General features: G+C 49.4%; 2 protein-coding genes across 9 annotated transcripts in view; one reads left to right on the top strand and one right to left on the bottom strand.

The window, feature by feature from the left end:
• Positions 1-928, top strand: part of LOC122381087 — a 43,369-nt gene extending 42,441 nt beyond the window's left edge. The window contains exon 10 of the mRNA XM_043364900.1: positions 211-928. Coding sequence (XP_043220835.1) covers positions 211-399 — 189 coding nt within the window. The 3' untranslated portion in view covers positions 400-928. The remainder of the gene's footprint in view (positions 1-210) is intronic.
• LOC122381140 overlaps positions 839-21,945 on the bottom strand; it is a 50,706-nt gene continuing 29,599 nt past the window's right edge. For 4 of the 8 annotated variants that reach the window (XM_043365612.1, XM_043365523.1, XM_043365358.1 and 1 more), the window contains exons 5-10: positions 14,227-14,363; positions 11,817-11,947; positions 6,673-6,786; positions 6,064-6,156; positions 5,304-5,474; positions 839-973 (exon numbers count right to left, since the gene is read on the bottom strand). In XM_043365612.1, coding sequence (XP_043221547.1) covers positions 929-973; positions 5,304-5,474; positions 6,064-6,156; positions 6,673-6,786; positions 11,817-11,947; positions 14,227-14,363 — 691 coding nt within the window. In that variant the 3' untranslated portion in view covers positions 839-928. Of the gene's footprint in view, positions 974-5,303; positions 5,475-6,063; positions 6,160-6,672; positions 6,787-11,816; positions 11,948-14,211; positions 14,364-21,945 lie in introns of all 8 variants that reach the window. The other 4 variants (XM_043365276.1, XM_043365442.1, XM_043365113.1 and 1 more) reach the window with 2 other exon arrangements.

Here is a 21,945-nt window from a genome sequence, read left to right as displayed (position 1 = left end):
TCGATGTGCAACGCTAAGAACTTTTCTAGTGTACTGGACATTTTCAGTTACACGTATATTTTTTCTGGGCATATTGTGCCCCCCCCCCCCCAACACTTTATAAAAATACACGTTAGTATTTCGCAACTTAGCGACTTAACATTTTGGCGGCAAATTAACCATTACTCTAGGGACTTTTTGAGCAGTTAACCAGCTGAGGTTCCATTGCAGCGTCGCTTGGTGCCGTCTTCCCGGCGCCAGGAGCAGCTCTCTGTTGTGCGACCCTGCTCCGTGGACCTGTCTGTGAACAACATCTGCTTCTTCTCTGCGCTGAGTAAGGACCGCGCCCGTGTGAACGACAGGCGCATCCAGACACTGGGCGCTGCGACGGCCAGCGGGCGGCCAGCCGGGTGCAGCTAGGGCCCCGGGCCCCCGTCCCCCGAGTTCACTGCAACAGTGCGATCGGTATGTGAAGCGAAGGGCTCGCTGATATTCTTTGTAATTATGAGACCGGTGCGATAACTGTTCTGCCCATGGATTTATGTATGAACGACTTGAGAGTAAGGATGCCAAAACTGTTTCTTGAGCATTTTAAGTGACGCTAATGGACCATGTAGTTGATGTATTGAAGTGCCGTGACGCCGAAGCTGCTCACTGCCTCGCCCAGTAATTTGTCTTTCGTGGTGCTCTGGCAGGACGCGTGCTACTTACACTGTCGAGTTGTCGCCCTTCGCCGCGGAGTGTCCACTGTCCACTGTCACGTTTGTTGAAGCCCAGTGCCGTCGAGCGTCCATGTCCTAGTACAATGTCTCATTCCAGGGACGACGAGTACGAAATGCGCACTGTACAAAGAACATCCTTTTTTATGTGCCACTTTATCTGTTTATTTAAAACAATGAAAGCATGAAGCCAAGAGACACATTACTCAATACAGTTGTCCTTTACATAATCACTTGTTTTGCGCCCACAGCCACGACACCTGGTTCTTCTTATCCTGTGAAAAGGTAGAAAATTTCAGTTATGTTGCAGAACACAACGCTATACACATAATCGACGATGTAAAATACGGCGCTTAGCACTGAAATGTTAGATCTGCATGGCCTGAGAAGTGAAGCAGACCTCTGGTCTGTTCTCAGGTTTTGCATTGTTCAGCAATAGATGTGAGGGTGTTTGATGCGTGCACCCAGAAATCCCGCGGCAGATAAGGACAGAGTCGGCAAACGGAGCACCGCTCCTCAGCATTGTAACTTTGTCCTTATTCTCTCCGTTCTTACCAACCGGACTTTCGTTTATTTTCCTCTGTACCCCTGCATAAAACGTAACGGAAGTTACTAAGCCGGTTGCTTTGTCACCAGACAGAAAAGGTGTATGTTTTGCACATATTTATGCCGAGACATTATTTATGCACATATTTATGCCTAAGTTACCTCAGCGTGCTAACTGAGCACGCTGAGATACCGAGCAGTGCCAGTTAAATCCACTGAGACAGCGGATAACCAACCAAATCCATGGACACTACCGGCTCCGGTGGGCTTGGTGGATTCCGTGCGAGTCATCAGCTCCAGCCCAGCGCCCGTCGCTTGGGGACCCCGGACCGGCTGGTCAGGACCAGTGACCGGCAGGTCGGAACAGGAGGAGGGGGGCTGGGGCCCCGGACCGGCTGGTCAGGACCAGTGACCGGCAGGTCGGAACTGAGGGGGGGGGGGGGGGGGCTGGGGCCCCGGACCGGCTGGTCAGGACCAGTGACCGGCAGGTCGGAACAGGAGGGGGGCTGGGACCCCGGACCAGCTAGTCGGGACAGTGACCGGCGGGCTGGGACCCCGGACCGGCTGGTCGGGACCAGTGACCGGCCGATCGGAACAGCGGGGGGGGGGGGCTGGGACCCCGGACCAGCTAGTCGGGACCACAGCGGCCGGCCTGCCGCGGAGATTGAGGCTGGGAGATGGGACGGGTGTCCGGAGCGGTGACAGGGACCGCCGGGCTGGACCGGAAATCAAAGGCCAGCGCTGCCGTGCAAACGCAAACACTACTACTGCGTTCAGGTGACCTCTGGCATGACGTAATGACCTCTCACCTAAGGTAATCTTTTTTTTTGCACGGCAGAGCGGTACTGTGCGGGTCGGATGACGCTCGGATAAACCCTAAAAACCCAGCACCACTTGTATCTAGTAACTACTCTTACCGGATCGGTTCAACAGGTTGAATTAGACGCCATTTATGTAACCCGCGCCCTGTTGGGGGTGTTTGAACACCTTCCCCCTCCCCCTGTGGTTTTTCGCGGATATCTAGTTTTTGACACACTTAATCATACATCTTTTCAGCACGTCATCTTGTAAAAACTTCAGACCAAGGTCGCTCAAGTTCAGGTCACCAGGTCGCTTAAAGTGATCTCACCTCATAAAAAGTTTCAGTGTCTGTCATGGCTACACTGAGTGACCAATCGATTTGAAACTTTCAGCGATTGGTATGAGCTACAGTATATACAAAATGTGTATCTCAGAATTTTGCTACTGGTGACATAAGGTCACGTCAATTTTGCGACCTCACTCGGTAAGTCAAAGGGAGAAAATTGAAAGGCGCCTCTTTAGGACGAACGTCATTCTAACCGCTCTCAAACACTGAAATAGGGAGAGTGGGGCACATTCGTGCATGGGGGCACATTGGTCTTCGGCAGTTTATGGGGACACGAGTGACTGCACGAGCTCAAGGTAACTTATGGAAATATGTCTATCATTGCCGCCCTTCGTTCACTGTAGAAGACAGCACTGTACCTGGTGTCATGCTTGATAAAAACGCAAATTTGTAATATTCGTGAGCTTTCCAAACTTTTCTCGTACCATCCATTTTCGTGATCCTGACTCGGAAATGTGGTTCAGCTTTTCAAAATTGGGGGCGAAGAAGCATACTCTATTCACGGAACTGCTGGAAACTTGTTTGTTGAAAAAGTGTCATTTTTTTCAACAAGAAATTTTGAAATATATTACAAATAACGTTGTGGGGCAGGTTCGTCTACGCACTGCCTAGGGGCACATTCGTGCATATTTTTACTTTTTGCGATTTGTGACTTTATCTGAAGTAGGTTTCACTAATGACGCTCGCCTGACTCAGTCTCGTCTGCTTTCGACGTCGTGACAAGTAATTCACGCGACCTTGGCGAGGTCACGGAGGCCGGCAGTTGGCACATTCTTGTTGGCCAGGCGCCAGCCCATTGTTTCTACATATGTTGTGCAATGCATTCTTGTCAAAAGGAATCAAGTGAAATGGCCCCTGCCAATTTCTTTTGGTAAATTTCTGGTAATGCCCGGTAATTGTTCGAACTTTGCAGGGCGCACGGAAGTGTCCCACCCCTCGGACGAATGTGCCCCATACCTGGGGCAGGTTCGTGCAAACGTTCAGAGTTATTAAAAGTCATTCTTTCTAATAGAGGCAATAATTTTAGAGGATAACTTTAACGAGGAAAAATATCTGCAATAGTTCCTTTCCATACCACAATCATCAAATTTGCCGTTGCACTAACCAAAGAACAGATATATGGATTTATCCATTTTTTGCACGAATGTGCCCCACTCTCCCCTACAAGTAGCTAAGACACACTGAACATGAAAATGGCACCTGGCCGTAAGGCCGTGACCCCTGTTAATGTCCCTGAGGTCATCTCAAGTCACGAATGGTATCTAACAGTTTTCGCGAATAACTTTTAATAGAGGCTGGTAGGGCGATGAAAACGCCTCAGATGTGTTCAGCTTGACGATACTGATCGACTGATATGCGACTTGACCCTTTCAGGTCAGGTCATGACCTCGACCTGAAGTCAAATTTTTAGTTGATCTCCTAAGGTCAAATTATGCTTCATTCGATGCGGCTTGACGAGAGGAACATGATGCCGGTAAAAAAAGCTCGTGCAAGATTTGAATCAAAAGTTATTACAGAGAAACTCCGAAAACATCGTCTATTTTAGAAGTTCTTGCCCCCTGCAGGCAAAGCCGTTGACGTCAGAGGCCTGTTTCACTAACAAATAAAGTGTGTAATTACAAAGAAAAAACTTGAGTTTAAAAGAAATAATTACCAACATTTGAAATTTGGATTTCACGAAACCTTCGGGCATGAATTTTGAGTTTAAAATTTGCAAACTTTTTTACAAGAAAAAGTTTGCTAGAAAACACGGGAATCGCAAACTTTCTGTTTCACGAAGACCAGAAACTTGAAAGAAAACATCGTAATTACAAACCTGAAATTCCAGTGGTCCTGACGTTCGGAATTTTGATACTTTTTGTGCAATGATGCAAAGCAATCAATTATTTAAAACAAATATGATATGCTGAGTCATTATATGCTCTTTTTCACTTAGCACATTCCCTACGAACCAGCTACGAGCAATAAATAAATATCGTCATGTTTTGTCATTCGCGCGCCATAATTGCACTCAACAGTCTTCTGCTGTCAAATGTTTTACGTGTTATTTTCTTTCAATAATAAGATATTGTGAACTATCATTTATACCACTCAGAAACAGCAACATTATTTTTAATTTATTCCTGCAATTTCTGACATGAAAACTAGACAAAGTTTGATAAAAAGAAGCAATATCTGTAACATGTTAAAGTTCTTGATTAAAAACAATTTTATTGTTTACAAGTTTATTTACCAACTCTTTTTATCGGAGGTGCCGCTGGTGATGAAGTTTAGTGAAACCCGATTTTACATAGTTTGCAAAAATACTTATGAATTGTAAAGTTCAAACACTTGTAATCGCAAGTTTTTAGTGAAACAGGCCTCAGGTCAAATCTGAGACAAATACTCAGAAAGAACGTTGACAGTGCTATCAAATGCGCTTTTCCGTGGTGCTCTAGCTCTATTAGTTACCGAGTTATGTGTTGGCTTGTTGCAAATTGTCCACATTCGACCTGAAAATCGGTTAAATTTTGCCTTCAATGACCTCTGGTGACCTGACTTATGACCTGACTAAAAAGTGACCGAAGTAATTTCGTCATTATTTTTTAAACTCTTTCGAATGCCGCCTTCCCCGTATCGCTACGTAGCCCAGGAGCCGCGTTAGAAGGGGGAGGGGGGGGGGCATTCAGACACCCGCAGCAGGGCGTGGAAATCCAGGACCCCCAGCGGGGCGCGGGTTAATATATTTCATTTTCCAAAATCGGTTCGGTTTTGGTATTTTCTTAGAGTTTCAGTTGGTGTCTGGTTTGGTATCGGTTTTCCAATTTTCTGTATATGACGTCACTACACAACACTCGTGTTAGAGTGCTAGTGTGGGATCTAGGGCTCTCTGCGGGCGGCCCATCAGTGCTGAACTATTGCTGTGCGCGTACCTGCAGTTTGATGCCGGCCTTGAGCAGCTGGTCGCGCACGGCGTCGCAGGCGGTCATCAGCTCGGCGCGCTGCTTCCTGTCCTGCAGCGCGTAGCTGCGCACGGCGCGGCGGAACTCTGCGGCGGCGTCCACCACGGCCGACAGACGACCGTCGGCCGCCGGCTCGGCCGCCTGCCATACCGCGCCAGCATCAGTATCCCGTGGCTCTCGAGAAAGTATCGCTATCGCTTCCTGCTTTGAAAGCCGTGACTTTGAGCGTTGGCCGCCTGGCCGGCTCGTGAAACCGTGAAAACGGTACGGGCCGGCCAGGCGGTCAACCCCCAAAAGCCACGGGCTCTCAAACCACGGAGCGATAGCGATAATTTCGGGACGCGATACTTTCAAGAGACTGAGAGACTATACACATATTCTATGGCCGGTACACATGCTCATATAAACCAGGACTGCGGACTCGGAGTTGTTGGTTTTCGGTGGAAGCCGGAGTCGGAGTCTCCGAAAATCCATAGACTCCGCAGCCCTGATGTTGACAACGGTAATATCGACTACAATTATATCAACTAATGTCGCAACTCGCAACTGTACATTGCAACATTATTGAGCAAACCTCCTGGATCATTAAATACGCTTTTAATAAAGTAACATGTTGATAAGTATGAAGGAGTTATCATATGCCAAGCTGCTGCAGCCCGCCCCAGCTCAGGACAAGAGCACATGATGTATACGCACACCATTCATCCATTCGTGGCATCCCACGGCCCACCTGACAATGGAGTGGAACTCCCAGCCGTTCCAAGTGGCCGATGAGACGGTGACTGGCAGCCAGGAGCGCCGCGGCCGGGACGGCGTCACCCGCCTGCTGCCGACACCGCCCGTCCCCGAGCCCCGTCAGTCGCGGCCGGCCCAGGCGGGAGCGAGCCGCGGAGCGGTACCCAGCCAGCGTCCCAACAGCTCGGCGGCGGACTCCTACCAGATCAGTCCACAGTGCTGAAGGCCGACAGTTTTCTCATCCCCTTTCTATATAGTATGCCTCACGATATCAAACATAAGTACAAAATGTGCGGATTAAAGGTACTATTGGTCCCAAGATAAGGGCCCAGGTGACCTGTAGTTCGAATGCGGTGAATACCCTCACCCTCGCCATAACTCGAGTGGGGGTGGAGCAGGGTGGGAGGAGGGGTGCACTCGGCCCGAGCTGTGACGAGACCGTAAGGGTATTTATTCACCGCATCAAAACTACTGGTCGCCTGGGCCCTTATCTTGAGACCAATAGTACATATTGATGTCTCAACTGTAAACGACCTGAACACATCAGTATCGAACCCACATTGCTGTACCTACTGAGGAGTAGGGACGACAGTGGGTGACTTACCGACTCCACGTGTCGCCTCACCAGCAGCATCGTCTCCCACAGCACGTCCAGCGCCAGCCGGGTCTCGAACCTGTTCAGATGCCTGTGGTACCTCGCTTCTTCCTCTGATAACACCTGCAACCGTCGTGTCATTGTTAACCGTCGCTAGCAAAAGACGAATATTTCCTTCGCCTAACCCTCGCCGTCCGGGGGGGGGGGGGGGGAGGAATTAAACAGTAGTGGCGTCGGTATTACAGGTTCAACCCAAACCCGTATTCGTATTTGCCGCCTGTTTCGGCTCCTGATCGAGTAGGAGCTTCGCAGAGAAAAACCAGCGTGCTGCCTGTGACGTGAGGAAGCCGAACCCAATTTTAAGGATTGAGCTCCTTGCTTGACCTTCCTGGCAGGTCAATGAACCAAAAGTCGGAAAAATTGGGACCTGCTATACCTAACGTCTTAGTGAGGTTGGTTTAGGACTAACGGTCATTTTTGGGGGGTTCTGAGCTACAATTTGGTTGGTATTTGTTTTGATCAAACAAAGTTATAATGCATGAGGGCCTAGGGGTAGGTACCTACCTAACTGCGCTGCGCTCCATTTTATTGGACCCATTGAAATGATCAAATTTTAAGAGGTCTTCATTTTTTATTAATTATCCATGTCTTAGGCCAGCTGCGATGTTGAAGCTTGGTATGGTTGATCATGACAAGGCTGCTATGTTAGCGTATAAAAAAACTGGCATTTACCTATCAGTTTAGGGGAAGCGGGGGGAGCACCGCCACCTTAAGCATTTCTGCTCACCGAGCTGATATGCGTAGTAAAAACGAAGCTCTTTTGCATTCATGTGAAAGTAGGAGTGTTTTCCTACATGTTGGCATAGTTTCCAGCGCTCCATTATAAAATTTCGCTACTTTACAGACATTGAAAACAAGTCCTGCATTTTGCGTCCTCCAAAAAATGTGTGGGTAGCACCGCCACTGATGGCGATGTTATCCACAGATCGGCATTACGGTGACAGCCACCCTTGGAAGCGTTACTGCTGTCTGAAATAGTAACTCAAACTCATATAAGACACACAAGAGTTGGTTGTTAGTTTGTCACAGATCAGACTGTTTGTTGCGGACAATATGCATACAAAGCATGACAAATTCACGTTTATTTCGAAACATCCAGTGAAGTCAAACGTGAGGTTAAAAAACAGATGACGTTTGCGGCCTAACTAAAGCTCTTCTCCGAGCTGAGTGAATCATCATTGCGGCTTTATCCATTTTGCCACCCCTTGGGGTAGCACCGCCGAGCATGGCGGTGTTACCCCACACACAGTCATGGACCGACAACGCCCCGACGGGAAAACAAGCCGGGACGCGATTCTTCTGTAATTCCTTTCTCAACGAAGAGCACTTCATGCCCTCAAATTTAACGTAAAAATCAAGGCATTTTGACTTGAAATGACCACTTGCTTGCTGCTAAAACATGCCAAATGATTACAACGATGGTTTGAAATTCACAAAATGGGCAATTGCGATCTCAAAATCAAATAAATCTTAGCGAAACCTACCTCACGCGGCGTCCCGTTTCCGTTCGGACACCGAAATGGCGGGTGTTTACATTTACAATTCAGAGTTTTCCCGATAGAGAGGATGGCGGTGTTTCCCACATGGCGGTGCTAACCCCGCTTCCCCTACTAGGATAAATTTTACTATAGATGGCAATTTTGCCAAGTAAAAATGCTGGCCACATGGGATGACTTTGGCACCATGTTATAAATGCAAAAATGAAATATTTATCCCATTAAATTCAAACTACTGTTAACGCCAGACCCCTTGAGACCCTAAGTTTTCGCGATTATTCTTAAATGCGTGGAATAATTTCAACCATATTTAGGAAGTAGCTGTTTCAAGACCTGCCGAAACTTTTTCTTCAAATACATTTTGTTGTCACTTAAATATTTGTGGCACTTGTCATTGACTCGTAATGTTAACTGTTTTTCCATCCTGGATAGAGGCTTTCATACGTCATATGACATTAGGCTCCGCCAACGACTGCGGCATTGACCCGTGCCCATCAGCGACCTCTGTACAAACGACACCCCTGCCATCTGTAAAGGACTATGAATTTCGCTGACGCTTCACGTGCATTAAAGGGACAGTATCATCGAAAAAAAAATCAATGTATGGAGCTGATTTTTTTTTTACTAGCATTTCCTATTTTCCTGAATCAGAAAAACATAGTTTGAGGACCGAACTCGGTGAAAAATATTGCAACCACATTTCATTTTCATGATTCATTTTCATGAGCGAACCACCACTATACAAGCATGGCCGCCATTTTGGAAGCATGCAAAATTACTACAGAACTGGCGCAGATAATACATTATTGACGCTACGCTTACGCGGTCGTTCTTCTGATTGAGTTGTCCTTAGGGAGAGGTAGCCTTAGGTATTGCCTATAAAAATATCACGTGACAATTGGAGGGAGTGACAATTGGACGTGACAATTGACAATGGGAGAAAATATCACGTGACAATCACGTGATAAACGTCATACATTGGAGGGAGATTGTGATTCAAGCTGGAGGAATTCCTTTGTTGAGCCGCTAGAATCCGAAGGAAACAGCGGAAATTGCCTACGACTATTTAATGAATTTAACGGTGATGAATAAGTGCGAAAAACGTTTTGGCTTTATAAAATTTGATGAAATGACCAGGGTAAAAGTTTTATTACTGGCGGTCAATTCAAAACGGCGCAAACATTTAAACAGTGAAGATAGTGAAGCACGATTCAAAGTGTAGTACACTTTTCGTACTTTGAGCGGCGATAGCGGGATAACGGTGTGGAGCTTCGAGGATCGGTCTTCAGTTTCCGGACCAGAAAGGTGGGGCCTATGCAATGTCAAATTTCATCAAAATGGTGATACTGTCCCTTTAATCAATTGCAGCAGACGGTCAAGTAAATGTGAGGCTCTTGTTGACTCTTGTATATAGGACCAAGAGGACCATCACTCCTCAACCTACTACTCACACGTGCTTCGAACAAACGTTAACGATTCCTAACAAATACGATTTTCGATGTAGGATATCTGTTTGAAATAAGAGCGAGCCTAATGATGTGAAGCGAATGCAATTAACTATTATTGCGAATTGTTCGATGGTTGTATAGCGATGTACAAATTGGCAGCTACTTGGTGACATCCGACATCCCATTATCGCATATCTGCAACGCCATAGGCTTTAAATACAGGTGAATATTTCCTAACCTTATGTCAGTTATATATGCCATCTGCCCGTCATTTGCAGCTTATAAAAAATAAAACAAATATCAGCGAACATATCAGCATTGTACAAGCAATGCGCATTGAGCTTTTATGGCTCCTCAGTCATCATGTCGCTCTTCATCTTTGGGCACTGTCAGCCAAGACGTTACGCACAACTCCGCCGGCTCTCGGCACCGCTCGACCGTCCCCACTCCCCGCCACAGCGCGAGTGACCGCGCGCCGGCCCGAAACCGCCGCAGGCCAAGACCACAGAGGCGGGGCTTAGCTGTGACGTCATAACGTATCACAGACTGACTGGTGATAGCCTCTACACACCGGGTGAAAATCTTGCTCGAAATTTAACATTACGAGTCAATGAGAAGTGCCTGAAATATTGAAATGGCGATAAAATATCTAAATTGTAAAAGTTTCGGCAGGTCTTGAAACGGCCATGTCCTGAGCTTGGTTAAAATTCTTCCACGCATTTAAAAATGATCGCGAAAAATTAGGGTCTCAAGGGGTCTGGCGTTAAAGGTAGTGTGCCAGCTTTCTTGGACCGTATGGAGTTAATGGCCCAGATAAGGAGAACCGGATTTTTAGAACTTATCCATACCTTCAAAACTCATGGAAACGTCTTAAATTCTTCAAATTTTGAGTACCCCAGTGCGAAATTCGCCCCGACGGGTTGTCGGTCGTACCCCAACCACATTTCACACCACTATGAACAATAAATGCACACACTGAAATCGCTATTACCGATATGCTCATCCAATCAAGTTTCGATAAACCCGTTCATCATCATCTCCTGCGGTTTCGAACACGCCTGTTAGGTGGCTTCTGATGCTCGTCGAGGTCGGAATTTCCAAATGCGCGTGGTGCGTCGGGCCGCGCGCTCTGACTTCGGCCAAGAAAAATGCGTCAGCTGATCATTGTCATTTCTGCCACTTGCGTGTGGTGAAATGGGGTCATAACTTATAAGACGGCTTTTTCATATCAATTATTTTACATAAAATCATATTTCAAACCATAAATAATGTTCGACAGCCAAATAAAAGAAACAATACAATACGGGCTTACAGTTTAAGGCTCGACATTGTGTTGTCTACGATTAGACAGCTGATAACTCATTCCCGTACGTCGTATGGTCGTAACACTATAATGACCTTTGCTTATTGTCACAAGTGCGCCGCATTCGCGATTGTTGCCCGACGCCTGTTTGCAGGTGAGCCCACTACAGTTGTTATACATATCTAAAAACCGATAAACTTTTAGGCGAAAAAGGCACTATTCCAGGCCCATTTTTGATTTTTTTTTGCGATATTAGGTAAAAACAGAAGCTTCTTATCCTAGGAAAAATAAAATGGGAAATCTTTCAAAGGTGGCACACTACCTTTAACAGTAATCAATATTATTATTTGTGGTGGGTGCGTCTGTCTGTGGTCGAGGTCCCGACTTGGTGGTGCTTTGCGTGGACTACAGGCCAGACCGTTGCACCTAGCCCGGTGAAATTTGCACAACTTATAGATCAAGGATGCGGGACGTGCCTTTGAGGGGTCTGGACTCGATCGGGACGATAGTGAGCGCGTGGTGCGTGCCCAAAAAGTGCAAATTCGCGTTATAGACTTTACATGTATAAATCGGCGTGCAAAATCTGGCGAAAACAGCCAAATTTGCCCGACACGGGTCCGGTCCCGGTGCAATATCTTGGTGACCAGGGGTCCGACCGGTACAGGGAAAACAGCATCGTGTAGAGAATCGAACGGGCTGGAAGGCTACTGAAAGATGAGCTGAAAGTTTCGCCGCGATCGAATGCTTTTCGCGAGTTACTGCCGAAAAACCGATGGCAGGGGGGGGGGGGGGCGGGCATCCGCCCCTATAAATGCGGGGCTTACTAATTTATTTATGAGCATTTACCTGGAGAATACTGAGGTCCGACTCCGGTTGTGCACTAGGACACTCCAGAATTCCAGCAACACGAGTTTCTACAGAGAACAAAAATTGCTGGTAGAACCGCATCGCTCCTTCGGCTTGTTCTGTGCTACCATCTGAAAAAAACAACGTACGAGGCATTATACAATTTGCAAAGGTTTGTAAAGAAACCGAGGAATTGGTCACCACGAAAAGCGATACGGCGGTGCGTTGTTGTTTTCAGCAATTCACGAAAAACCAAGGTGGCGTTAAAGCGCTCCCCGCCCCGGCGAGGGTCAAAGGTCGGCACAGGTCCCCCGACTACTAGCGATACAGTAAATCAGACGAAAATTCACCATGTGTGCTAACCCCTTCACGACTACAAGGCACCTCCATCTTAACCCTCGCCGGCACAGGGGGGTTGATGTACCCCCTAAGGTTTTTCGCGAATAACTCGCGTAAAAAGCGGCCGATCGCGACGAAACTTTCAGTACCCTCGCATTAATCAATTTGACACCTACCCTGAAAATGTCATGACCCTGACCCAAATGACCTTTGACCTGTGACCTATTTTTCGAGGCCATGTTTGGCCGGAATCACCATTCGGCGTATGCCGGCTCGCATTAGCCGCGCGTTTGCAAGATTCTCGTGGTTTCAAACGTTCAAACATGTGATTTGATGTTGCTCCCATGCATTAGGGTGGATGTCAAGGTCAGCTGAAGGTCAGATCATTGACCTTTGGTGACCTCGGCTCACTTTTTCGAGTTTTACATGTTTCTAGGCTAGTTCTTGGAGCTGAATTCGAATTTAGCAACCATTTGAACATTTACGAAGAAGTTTTGGTGCCTTCGTAACATGATACGAAGCTGTCAAAGGCACGTACTACGAATACCCGCCACGACCCCTACTGGTTGACCTGACCTGTCGACCTGACCCGACCTGGTCTAAATTCTTAAGGACATCATCTGTGATCAAAACTAACATGATATTCGTGATCATCACCCCGAAAAACCCTATAGCAGCCACACATTACGACTTTCTAACAGGTCCCGATTTTTCCGATTTTTGGGTCATTGACCTGACCTGGAAGGTCAACCGATGACCTAGGACCTTAAAATTGGGTATCATAGGCTTCCTCTTGTGACGGGCAACACGCTCGTTTTTTACGCGAAGCTCTAGCTCGATCAGGGGCCAAACGCAAGGGGGGTCGTACCCCCCCCCCCCTTGTGCCGTCGAAGGACGCAAAATGGCCTGTGCCGGCGAGGGTTAACCCTCGCAGGCACAGGGGGGCGAGGGAGGCGAGGTTGATTCCTCCCCCCCCCCCCCCCCCACTAAGGTTTTCCATTGTAGCGTCTGCAGCCTTGGATGCATTTGGCTGAAATTTTGCATTGTCTCCTCAGTAACCTTTTCACACATCCTCTGGCAAATTCAAGTATCTACTATCTACCTTGTAAGGTTGTTGACCTGTGACGTCATTCTCGAAGTCATGTTCATTGAAAATCGGCGGGAATGCCGTTCTATCGCAATATCGCATGCGACTAGACTTGCATGATCTCTCATACGTTTTTACTCATTGGATGCAGCATAATAGGTATCCAGTGGTTACACCTTTCCGTCTGCTTTTTTGCAGTGGATTCATTTATGATTTGTTGTGCTTAAAATGATCAGAAAATCAAGTAAAACCTTTTTATAAAAGGATTATTTTCTACATTCTAATATAGGAAATAGGAATAACTATATTCTATATAAAATATTATTTGACGCGGAAGCTTTGTACGCGTTGACCAATCATATTGCGTAGTTCCTGTTCAAACCTACCTACAAATGCTGCATTGGCTGTGAGAAGCATGCTGATTGGCTGACGCTGACGTGGCTGCATTCCTCAGCAAGGCACTCATTCCTCTGCAAGGCACTCTTTACGGAACGAGAAATTGAATATCTTCGTCTAGGGTGACTGTTGGGCCGTAATAGCTCCTGATTTGTGCTAGTCTCAGCTCAAGCTACGAAACTGCTATTCCATTTCAAAACCCCATGTTAAAAGTGAACCATTTCCTTTAATCACCGTTCTGCTGGGGGGCAGAGGGAGGGGGGTAAGTTTAAACCCCACTCTTACCCCTGCGGTTTTCGCGGAAATCTAAAAAACGGCGTGTCGATAATCGGCGAAACTTGGCCTTCGATGACCTCCGGTGACCTAACCTTTGACCTGACCAAAAAAAAAAAATGACGGAAGTAATTCGTCATTATTTTTTATGCTCTTTCGAACGCCGTCTTCCCTGTATCGCTACGTGGCCCAAGAGCCGAGTTAGGAGGGGCTGGGGTGGGGGTGTTCAAACACCCCTCAGCAGGGTGTGCAAATCCAGGGGTCCCAGCGGGGCGCGGGTAAAGAAACGTTATCCTTCACCCCCGTGTGTTGTACCGGTCTCCAGTAGCGCGGAGAGCCGCAGCAGCTCGGCCCGCTGCGTCTGCAGATAGTCTCTGAGCGTCTGACTCGAGGCGGCCGCCGCGCCCGCTGGCTCCGACACGTCCACCACCAGCGACGCTCCGTCAGCCAGTCTGCAACACGCGGCAATCGGAACAGGACGTCAGCCAGTCTGCAACACGCAGGAACCGGAACAGGACGTCAGCCAGTCTGCAAGACGCGGCAATCGGGACAGGACGTCAGCCAGTCTGCAAGACGCGGCAATCGGGACAGGACGTCAGCCAGTCTGCAACACGCGGCAATCGGGACAGGACGTCAGCCAGTCTGCAACACGCGGCAATCGGAACAGGACGTCAGCCAGTCTGCAACACGCGGCAATCAGAACAGGACGTCAGCCAGTCTGCAACACGCGGCAATCGGAACAGGACGTCAGCCAGTCTGCAACACGCGGCAATCGGAACAGGACGTCAGACAGTCTGCAACACGCAGGAATCGGAACAGGACGTCAGCCAGTCTGCAACACGCGGCAACCGGGACAGGACGTCAGCCAGTCTGCAACACGCGGCAATCGGAACACGTCAGCCAGTCTGCAACACGCGGCAACCGGGACAGGACGTCAGCCAGTCTGCAACACGCGGCAATCAGAACAGGACGTCAGCCAGTCTGCAACACGCGGCAATCGGAACAGGACGTCAGCCAGTCTGCAACACGCGGCAATCAGAACAGGACGTCAGCCAGTCTGCAACACAGGGCAACCGGAACAGGACGTCAGCCAGTCTGCAACACGCGGCAATCGGAACAGGACGTCAGCCAGTCTGCAACACGCGGCAAATAAAACAGGACGTCAGCCAGTCTGCAACACGCGGCAATCAGAACAGGACGTCAGCCAGTCTGCAACACGCGGCAATCGGAACAGGACGTCAGCCAGTCTGCAAGACGCGGGAATCAGAACAGGACGTCAGCCAGTCTGCAACACGCGGCAATCAGAACAGGACGTCAGCCAGTCTGCAACACGCGGCAAATAAAACAGGACGTCAGCCAGTCTGCAACACGCAGGAACCGGAACAGGACGTCAGCCAGTCTGCAAGACGCGGCAATCGGGACAGGACGTCAGCCAGCCTGCAACACGCGGCAATCAGAACAGGACGTCAGCCAGTCTGCAACACGCGGCAATCGGAACAGGACGTCAGCCAGTCTGCAACACGCAGGAACCGGAACAGGACGTCAGCCAGTCTGCAACACGCGGCAACCGGAACAGGACGTCAGCCAGTCTGCATCACGCGGCAATCGGAACAGGACGTCAGCCAGTCTGCATCACGCGGCAACCGGAACAGGACGTCAGCCAGTCTGCAACACGCGGCAAATAAAACAGGACGTCAGCCAGTCTGCAACACGCGGCAATCGGAACAGGACGTCAGCCAGTCTGCAACACAGGGCAACCGGAACAGGACGTCAGCCAGTCTGCAACACGCGGCAATCGGAACAGGACGTCAGCCAGTCTGCAACACAGGGCAACCGGAACAGGACGTCAGCCAGTCTGCAACACGCGGCAATCGGAACAGGACGTCAGCCAGTCTGCAACACGCGGCAAATAAAACAGGACGTCAGCCAGTCTGCAACACGCGGCAATCAGAACAGGACGTCAGCCAGTCTGCAACACGCGGCAATCGGAACAGGACGTCAGCCAGTCTGCAACACGCGGGAATCGGGACAGGACGTCAGCCAGTCTGCAACACGCGGCAATCGGGACAGGACGTCAGCCAGTCTGCAACACGCGGCAATCGGAACAGGACGTCAGCCAGTCTGCAACACGCGGCAATCAGAACAGGACGTCAGCCAGTCTGCAACACGCGGCAATCGGAACAGGACGTCAGCCAGTCTGCAACACGCGGCAATCGGAACAGGACGTCAGACAGTCTGCAACACGCAGGAATCGGAACAGGACGTCAGCCAGTCTGCAACACGCGGCAACCGGGACAGGACGTCAGCCAGTCTGCAACACGCGGCAATCGGAACACGTCAGCCAGTCTGCAACACGCGGCAACCGGGACAGGACGTCAGCCAGTCTGCAACACGCGGCAATCAGAACAGGACGTCAGCCAGTCTGCAACACGCGGCAATCGGAACAGGACGTCAGCCAGTCTGCAACACGCGGCAATCGGAACAGGACGTCAGCCAGTCTGCAACACGCGGCAATCAGAACAGGACGTCAGCCAGTCTGCAACACAGGGCAACCGGAACAGGACGTCAGCCAGTCTGCAACACGCGGCAATCGGAACAGGACGTCAGCCAGTCTGCAACACGCGGCAAATAAAACAGGACGTCAGCCAGTCTGCAACACGCGGCAATCAGAACAGGACGTCAGCCAGTCTGCAACACGCGGCAATCGGAACAGGACGTCAGCCAGTCTGCAAGACGCGGGAATCAGAACAGGACGTCAGCCAGTCTGCAACACGCAGGAACCGGAACAGGACGTCAGCCAGTCTGCAACACGCGGCAACCGGAACAGGACGTCAGCCAGTCTGCATCACGCGGCAATCGGAACAGGACGTCAGCCAGTCTGCATCACGCGGCAACCGGAACAGGACGTCAGCCAGTCTGCAACACGCGGCAAATAAAACAGGACGTCAGCCAGTCTGCAACACGCGGCAATCGGAACAGGACGTCAGCCAGTCTGCAACACAGGGCAACCGGAACAGGACGTCAGCCAGTCTGCAACACGCGGCAATCGGAACAGGACGTCAGCCAGTCTGCAACACAGGGCAACCGGAACAGGACGTCAGCCAGTCTGCAACACGCGGCAATCGGAACAGGACGTCAGCCAGTCTGCAACACGCGGCAAATAAAACAGGACGTCAGCCAGTCTGCAACACGCGGCAATCAGAACAGGACGTCAGCCAGTCTGCAACACGCGGCAATCGGAACAGGACGTCAGCCAGTCTGCAAGACGCGGGAATCAGAACAGGACGTCAGCCAGTCTGCAACACGCGGCAATCAGAACAGGACGTCAGCCAGTCTGCAACACGCGGCAAATAAAACAGGACGTCAGCCAGTCTGCAACACGCAGGAACCGGAACAGGACGTCAGCCAGTCTGCAAGACGCGGCAATCGGGACAGGACGTCAGCCAGCCTGCAACACGCGGCAATCAGAACAGGACGTCAGCCAGTCTGCAACACGCGGCAATCAGAACAGGACGTCAGCCAGTCTGCAACACGCGGCAATCGGGACAGGACGTCAGCCAGCCTGCAACACGCGGCAATCGGAACAGGACGTCAGCCAGTCTGCAAGACGCGGGAATCAGAACAGGACGTCAGCCAGTCTGCAACACGCGGCAATCAGAACAGGACGTCAGCCAGTCTGCAACACGCGGCAAATAAAACAGGACGTCAGCCAGTCTGCAAGACGCAGGAACCGGAACAGGACGTTAGCCAGTCTGCAAGACGCGGCAATCGGGACAGGACGTCAGCCAGCCTGCAACACGCGGCAATCAGAACAGGACGTCAGCCAGTCTGCAACACGCGGCAATCAGAACAGGACGTCAGCCAGTCTGCAACACGCGGCAATCGGGACAGGACGTCAGCCAGCCTGCAACACGCGGCAATCGGAACAGGACGTCAGCCAGTCTGCAAGACGCGGGAATCAGAACAGGACGTCAGCCAGTCTGCAACACGCGGCAAATAAAACAGGACGTCAGCCAGTCTGCAACACGCAGGAATCAGAACAGGACGTCAGCCAGTCTGCAACACGCGGCAATCGGAACAGGACGTCAGCCAGTCTGCAACACGCGGGAATTAAAACAGGACGTAAGCCAGTCTGACGGACGTCAGTCTCGGTGAGAGATGAACCCGAACTGCAGCTGGTGCGGTGAAAAGGAGGCATGCAGCTCATCCAGTATCGCAAACTACAATAGTTTAGAAGCGGTAGTCGTGATGCAGGTTGATAGATATGCTGAGAGGAGGTGCGCAGAAGTTCAGGGGACTATCCAAAGACCAGGGTGTCGTCTATACATGGCACCTTCCCCCAGTGCCACCGTGAGATGAGGCCAGCCACCTGATCTACTGTGACTGCTGAGGCGCGGGAATCGTGACGAGTTTCTCTTAACCCTCGCCCGCACATGCCATTTTCCCATCCTAGAACGCACATGGGGGGGGGGGGGTTGCCACCCCCCCGCGCCATTTCGTTCCTGTTGGAGATAGAGCTTAGCAGTAAAGACCAAAAAGATTCTTTGGGAAGAGACGAATCCAATGATACCCAGTTTTACCTTCTCAGGTCAGTCATTGACCTTCCAGGTCAGGTCAAACTAAAAAATGTTGCTGTTTTGGGTCACCGTTGGATATCAAGTGCGCTGCTTATCAAATACCGATGACGATGCTGTTTTCTGGTGCCAAGCCAGCTAGAACCTCTTTGTCACACTATCCCACCAGAATTTTGCTGCTGAGGTCATTTCAGGTCAAGTTAGGTCAAGGTCAATTATATGTGTTTGTATGTCTGTGTGTGTCTGTGTGTATACTGATGTGTGCACCGATTGTTTTTGGGTCCATATCACATGAAATCATGATCTGAGAAGCTTTTACCAAAAATGCAGTCAAAAAACTTCACAAAAAGTAAACTCAGCTTGCCTAAAACGCAATTATCTTAGATGACCTAGGTTGACCTTGACCCTGACCTTGACCCCTGTACATCGTCGAACAACATGTTCCATGATAGGTGGGAGGTAAGACTGGCAAAAAAGGCCGAAATCAGGGTGTCAAAAGCTCACAAGGCCCATGGCAAACGCAAGATGTTGAGAATTGGCCATTTGGGTCATGACATGACCTGAAAAACAAGGTCATATCTCCGAAACCAAAAATCACAGAAACTTGAAATTTTCAGTGGACATCAAGGAAGGATAGACGAGCAGCTATACGAAAAATCAGCCTTCTAGCTCTAAAAATGTTGAGTGCAGAGCAGAAAGACTGCCTGGGGGGGGGGGGGTGTGGCAACCACCCCCCCCCCCATGTGCGGGCGAGGGTTAACCCGGCAGTTGCTGGGGTATTTCGCCACCCACCGTTTGCCTGGGGGGGGGGGGCGTTAAACGCCCCCAGCCGATAACTCGAGAACCAATAGGCGCAGCGAAACGCACGAGGCGGCAAACGAAAGAACGCGATGAGACGCTTCAGATGAGTACTTTTAAGTTAAATTTTGAGGTCACAGGTCAGGTCAAGGTCAGGTCAAACACCTGAAATCGGGCTTTCAGTAGCATGGACTTCAGGACTTCGCAATGGGCGCCTCTCGTCATAAACTCTGTCAAAACGGTGCACAATCCATCATATAAGGCCTACAAGGGTGTCGGCTCCATGTAGGGGTCAGTCAAGCATAGGTCAGAGTCAAGGTCAGGTCAACCGGGTAGGCACATATCCCCGAAAATCAAAACTGATATTCGCAGCCTGTGACACATGTTTTATGGGTAATATGGGGCGTAGAACACGATGGTGACATTCATTTTATCATATGTGTACGTGTTTGGCTCAAAAAGTTCAATTTAAGAAATGCATGTATCATGCTCGTGAAGTAGTCACGAGAAATTGCCAAGATTCAGTTCAAGATTTTGGAAAATTCGGAACGATTATCAATAATCGAAGATGGCCATTTGATTGTTCATATTATTGGCAGTCTTATGGCGTTTACGGCATGTCTGGATGTCTATTCTGCGATTTTATATGATTTTTTGAACATATGCCGTTTTTGGCCTAAAACTCAGAAATAATGACGTCACTAAAACCTCGATATCTCAAAAAAATTCCGATCGATTTTTTGAAACTTTGTCACAAAAAAAACTTCAACCAATTCCCTATAGGTACCCAAAATTTGGCGCGACTGCGGCGCGCCGTTTTTATGCTATGGCACGGCGAAAAAGTAGGGGCGTTCGCCCCCCCCCCCCCCCCAGCAACTCGCGGGTTAACCCGCGCCGGGCCGGGGTGTTTGAACACCCCCCCCCCCCTGTGGTTTTTCGCAGATATCTCAAAACTGTGGCACACCTGTTCATGCATCTTTTCCACACATGTTGTGAAAATTTCAGACCCAGGGCTCTCATGGTCAGGTCACCAGGTCAGGTCAAGTGGCCTCACCTCAGAAAAAAAGTTTCAATCCTCGTCATAGCTACACCGACTGAGCGATCGCCTTGAAACTTTCAGCGATTGATAAGAGTAACAGTATGTCCAAAAAGTTTATCTCGGAATTTTGATATCGGTGACCTAAGGTCAGGTCAATTTTGCGACCTCTCCATTATAAGTCATTGGGAAAAATTGAAATGCGTCTCCTTTGGACGAATGGTGTTCAAAACCCTCTCAAACATCGGCTTAAAGGTAAACATGACACACTGAATCGGAAAACTGCACCAAGCACCTGTGACCCCTCTGTGTGCCCCTGAGGTCATCTCAGGTCATGAACGGTCACCAGCAGTTTTTTGGCTATAACTTTTGATAAAGACGTGCTAGAGCGATGAAAGCACGTCAGATGTATTCAGCTCGACGATACGGATCGTCTGATATGCAGCATGACCCTTTCCGGTCAGGTCATGACCTTGACCAGAGGTCAAATTTTCAAAATTACCTTTCAAGGTCAACAAATAATGCATTCGACGCGTCTCGACGAGAGGAACACGATGCTGCTAAAAGTCATGTCGTGGCTCTCTTGAGCTAAAAGTTATTGACGAAAACCCATTTTCATGAAAACTGCTATTTTTACAGTTTTTGCTCTCTGGAGGCTAAACCGTTGAGCTGAGGTCAAATCTGAGAGGATTACTCAGAAAGGTCTGTAAAAGGGCTATCGAATGCGCTTTTCCGCAGCGCTGTAGCTCTATTGGTCCCGAGTTAGCCGTTGGCAGTTTCCAAAATTATTGAAATGGACTACATTACGTTTCATGACCTCTGGTGACCTGACCTTTGACCTGACCAAAAAAAATGACCGAAGTATTTCCGTCACTATTTTTGACGCTCTTTCGAATGTCGCTTACCACATAGTCGCGGAGCACCGGCCCGGCGCGGGTTAACCCGCGCCGGGCCGGAGATTCCGCGCCGGGCCGGGAGGGGTGTCTCCTGTCTGGACCCCCCCCCCCCCCTCCTAACTCGGCTCCTGGGCCACGTAGCGACACGCGGTAAGCGGCAATCGAAAGAACGTCCAAAATAAGGACGAAAACACTTCGGTCATTTTTTGGGTCAGGTCAAAGTTCAGGTCACCAGAGGTCACCAAAGGTAAAATGTTGACTATTTCAACATTTTGGAAACTACCGACGGCTATCTCGGGAACCGATAGAGCTACAGCGCCGCGGAAAAGCGCATTTAATAGCCATTTTACAGGCCTTTCTGAGTAATGTTCTCAGATTTGACCTCAGGTCGACGGTTTAGCTTCCAGAGGGCAAAAACTTCAAAAATAGCCGTTTTTACGAAAGGCGTTTTTTCGGCAATAACTTTTGACTCAAAAGATCCATGACATTACTTTGGCAGCATCGTGTTCCTCTCGTCGAGACGCGTCGAATAAACTATAATTTGACCTTGAAAGGTCAACTTGAAAATTTGACCTCAGGTCAAGGTCATGACCTGACCGGAAAAGGTCATGTTGCATATCAGTCGATCTGCAACGTCGAGCCGAACACATCTAAGGCGTTTTCAGCTCTCTAGCACGCCACTATCAGAAGTTATTAGCGAAAAACTGTTAGATTCTGTTCGTGACCTGAG

This window comes from Amphibalanus amphitrite, unplaced genomic scaffold, assembly GCF_019059575.1.
Source record: "Amphibalanus amphitrite isolate SeventyFive unplaced genomic scaffold, NRLGWU_Aamphi_draft 000001F_arrow, whole genome shotgun sequence".
Taxonomy (NCBI): domain Eukaryota; kingdom Metazoa; phylum Arthropoda; class Thecostraca; order Balanomorpha; family Balanidae; genus Amphibalanus; species Amphibalanus amphitrite.
The sequence above is the reverse complement of the archived record's forward strand: the minus strand, read 5'-3'. Positions and strand labels throughout refer to the sequence as shown.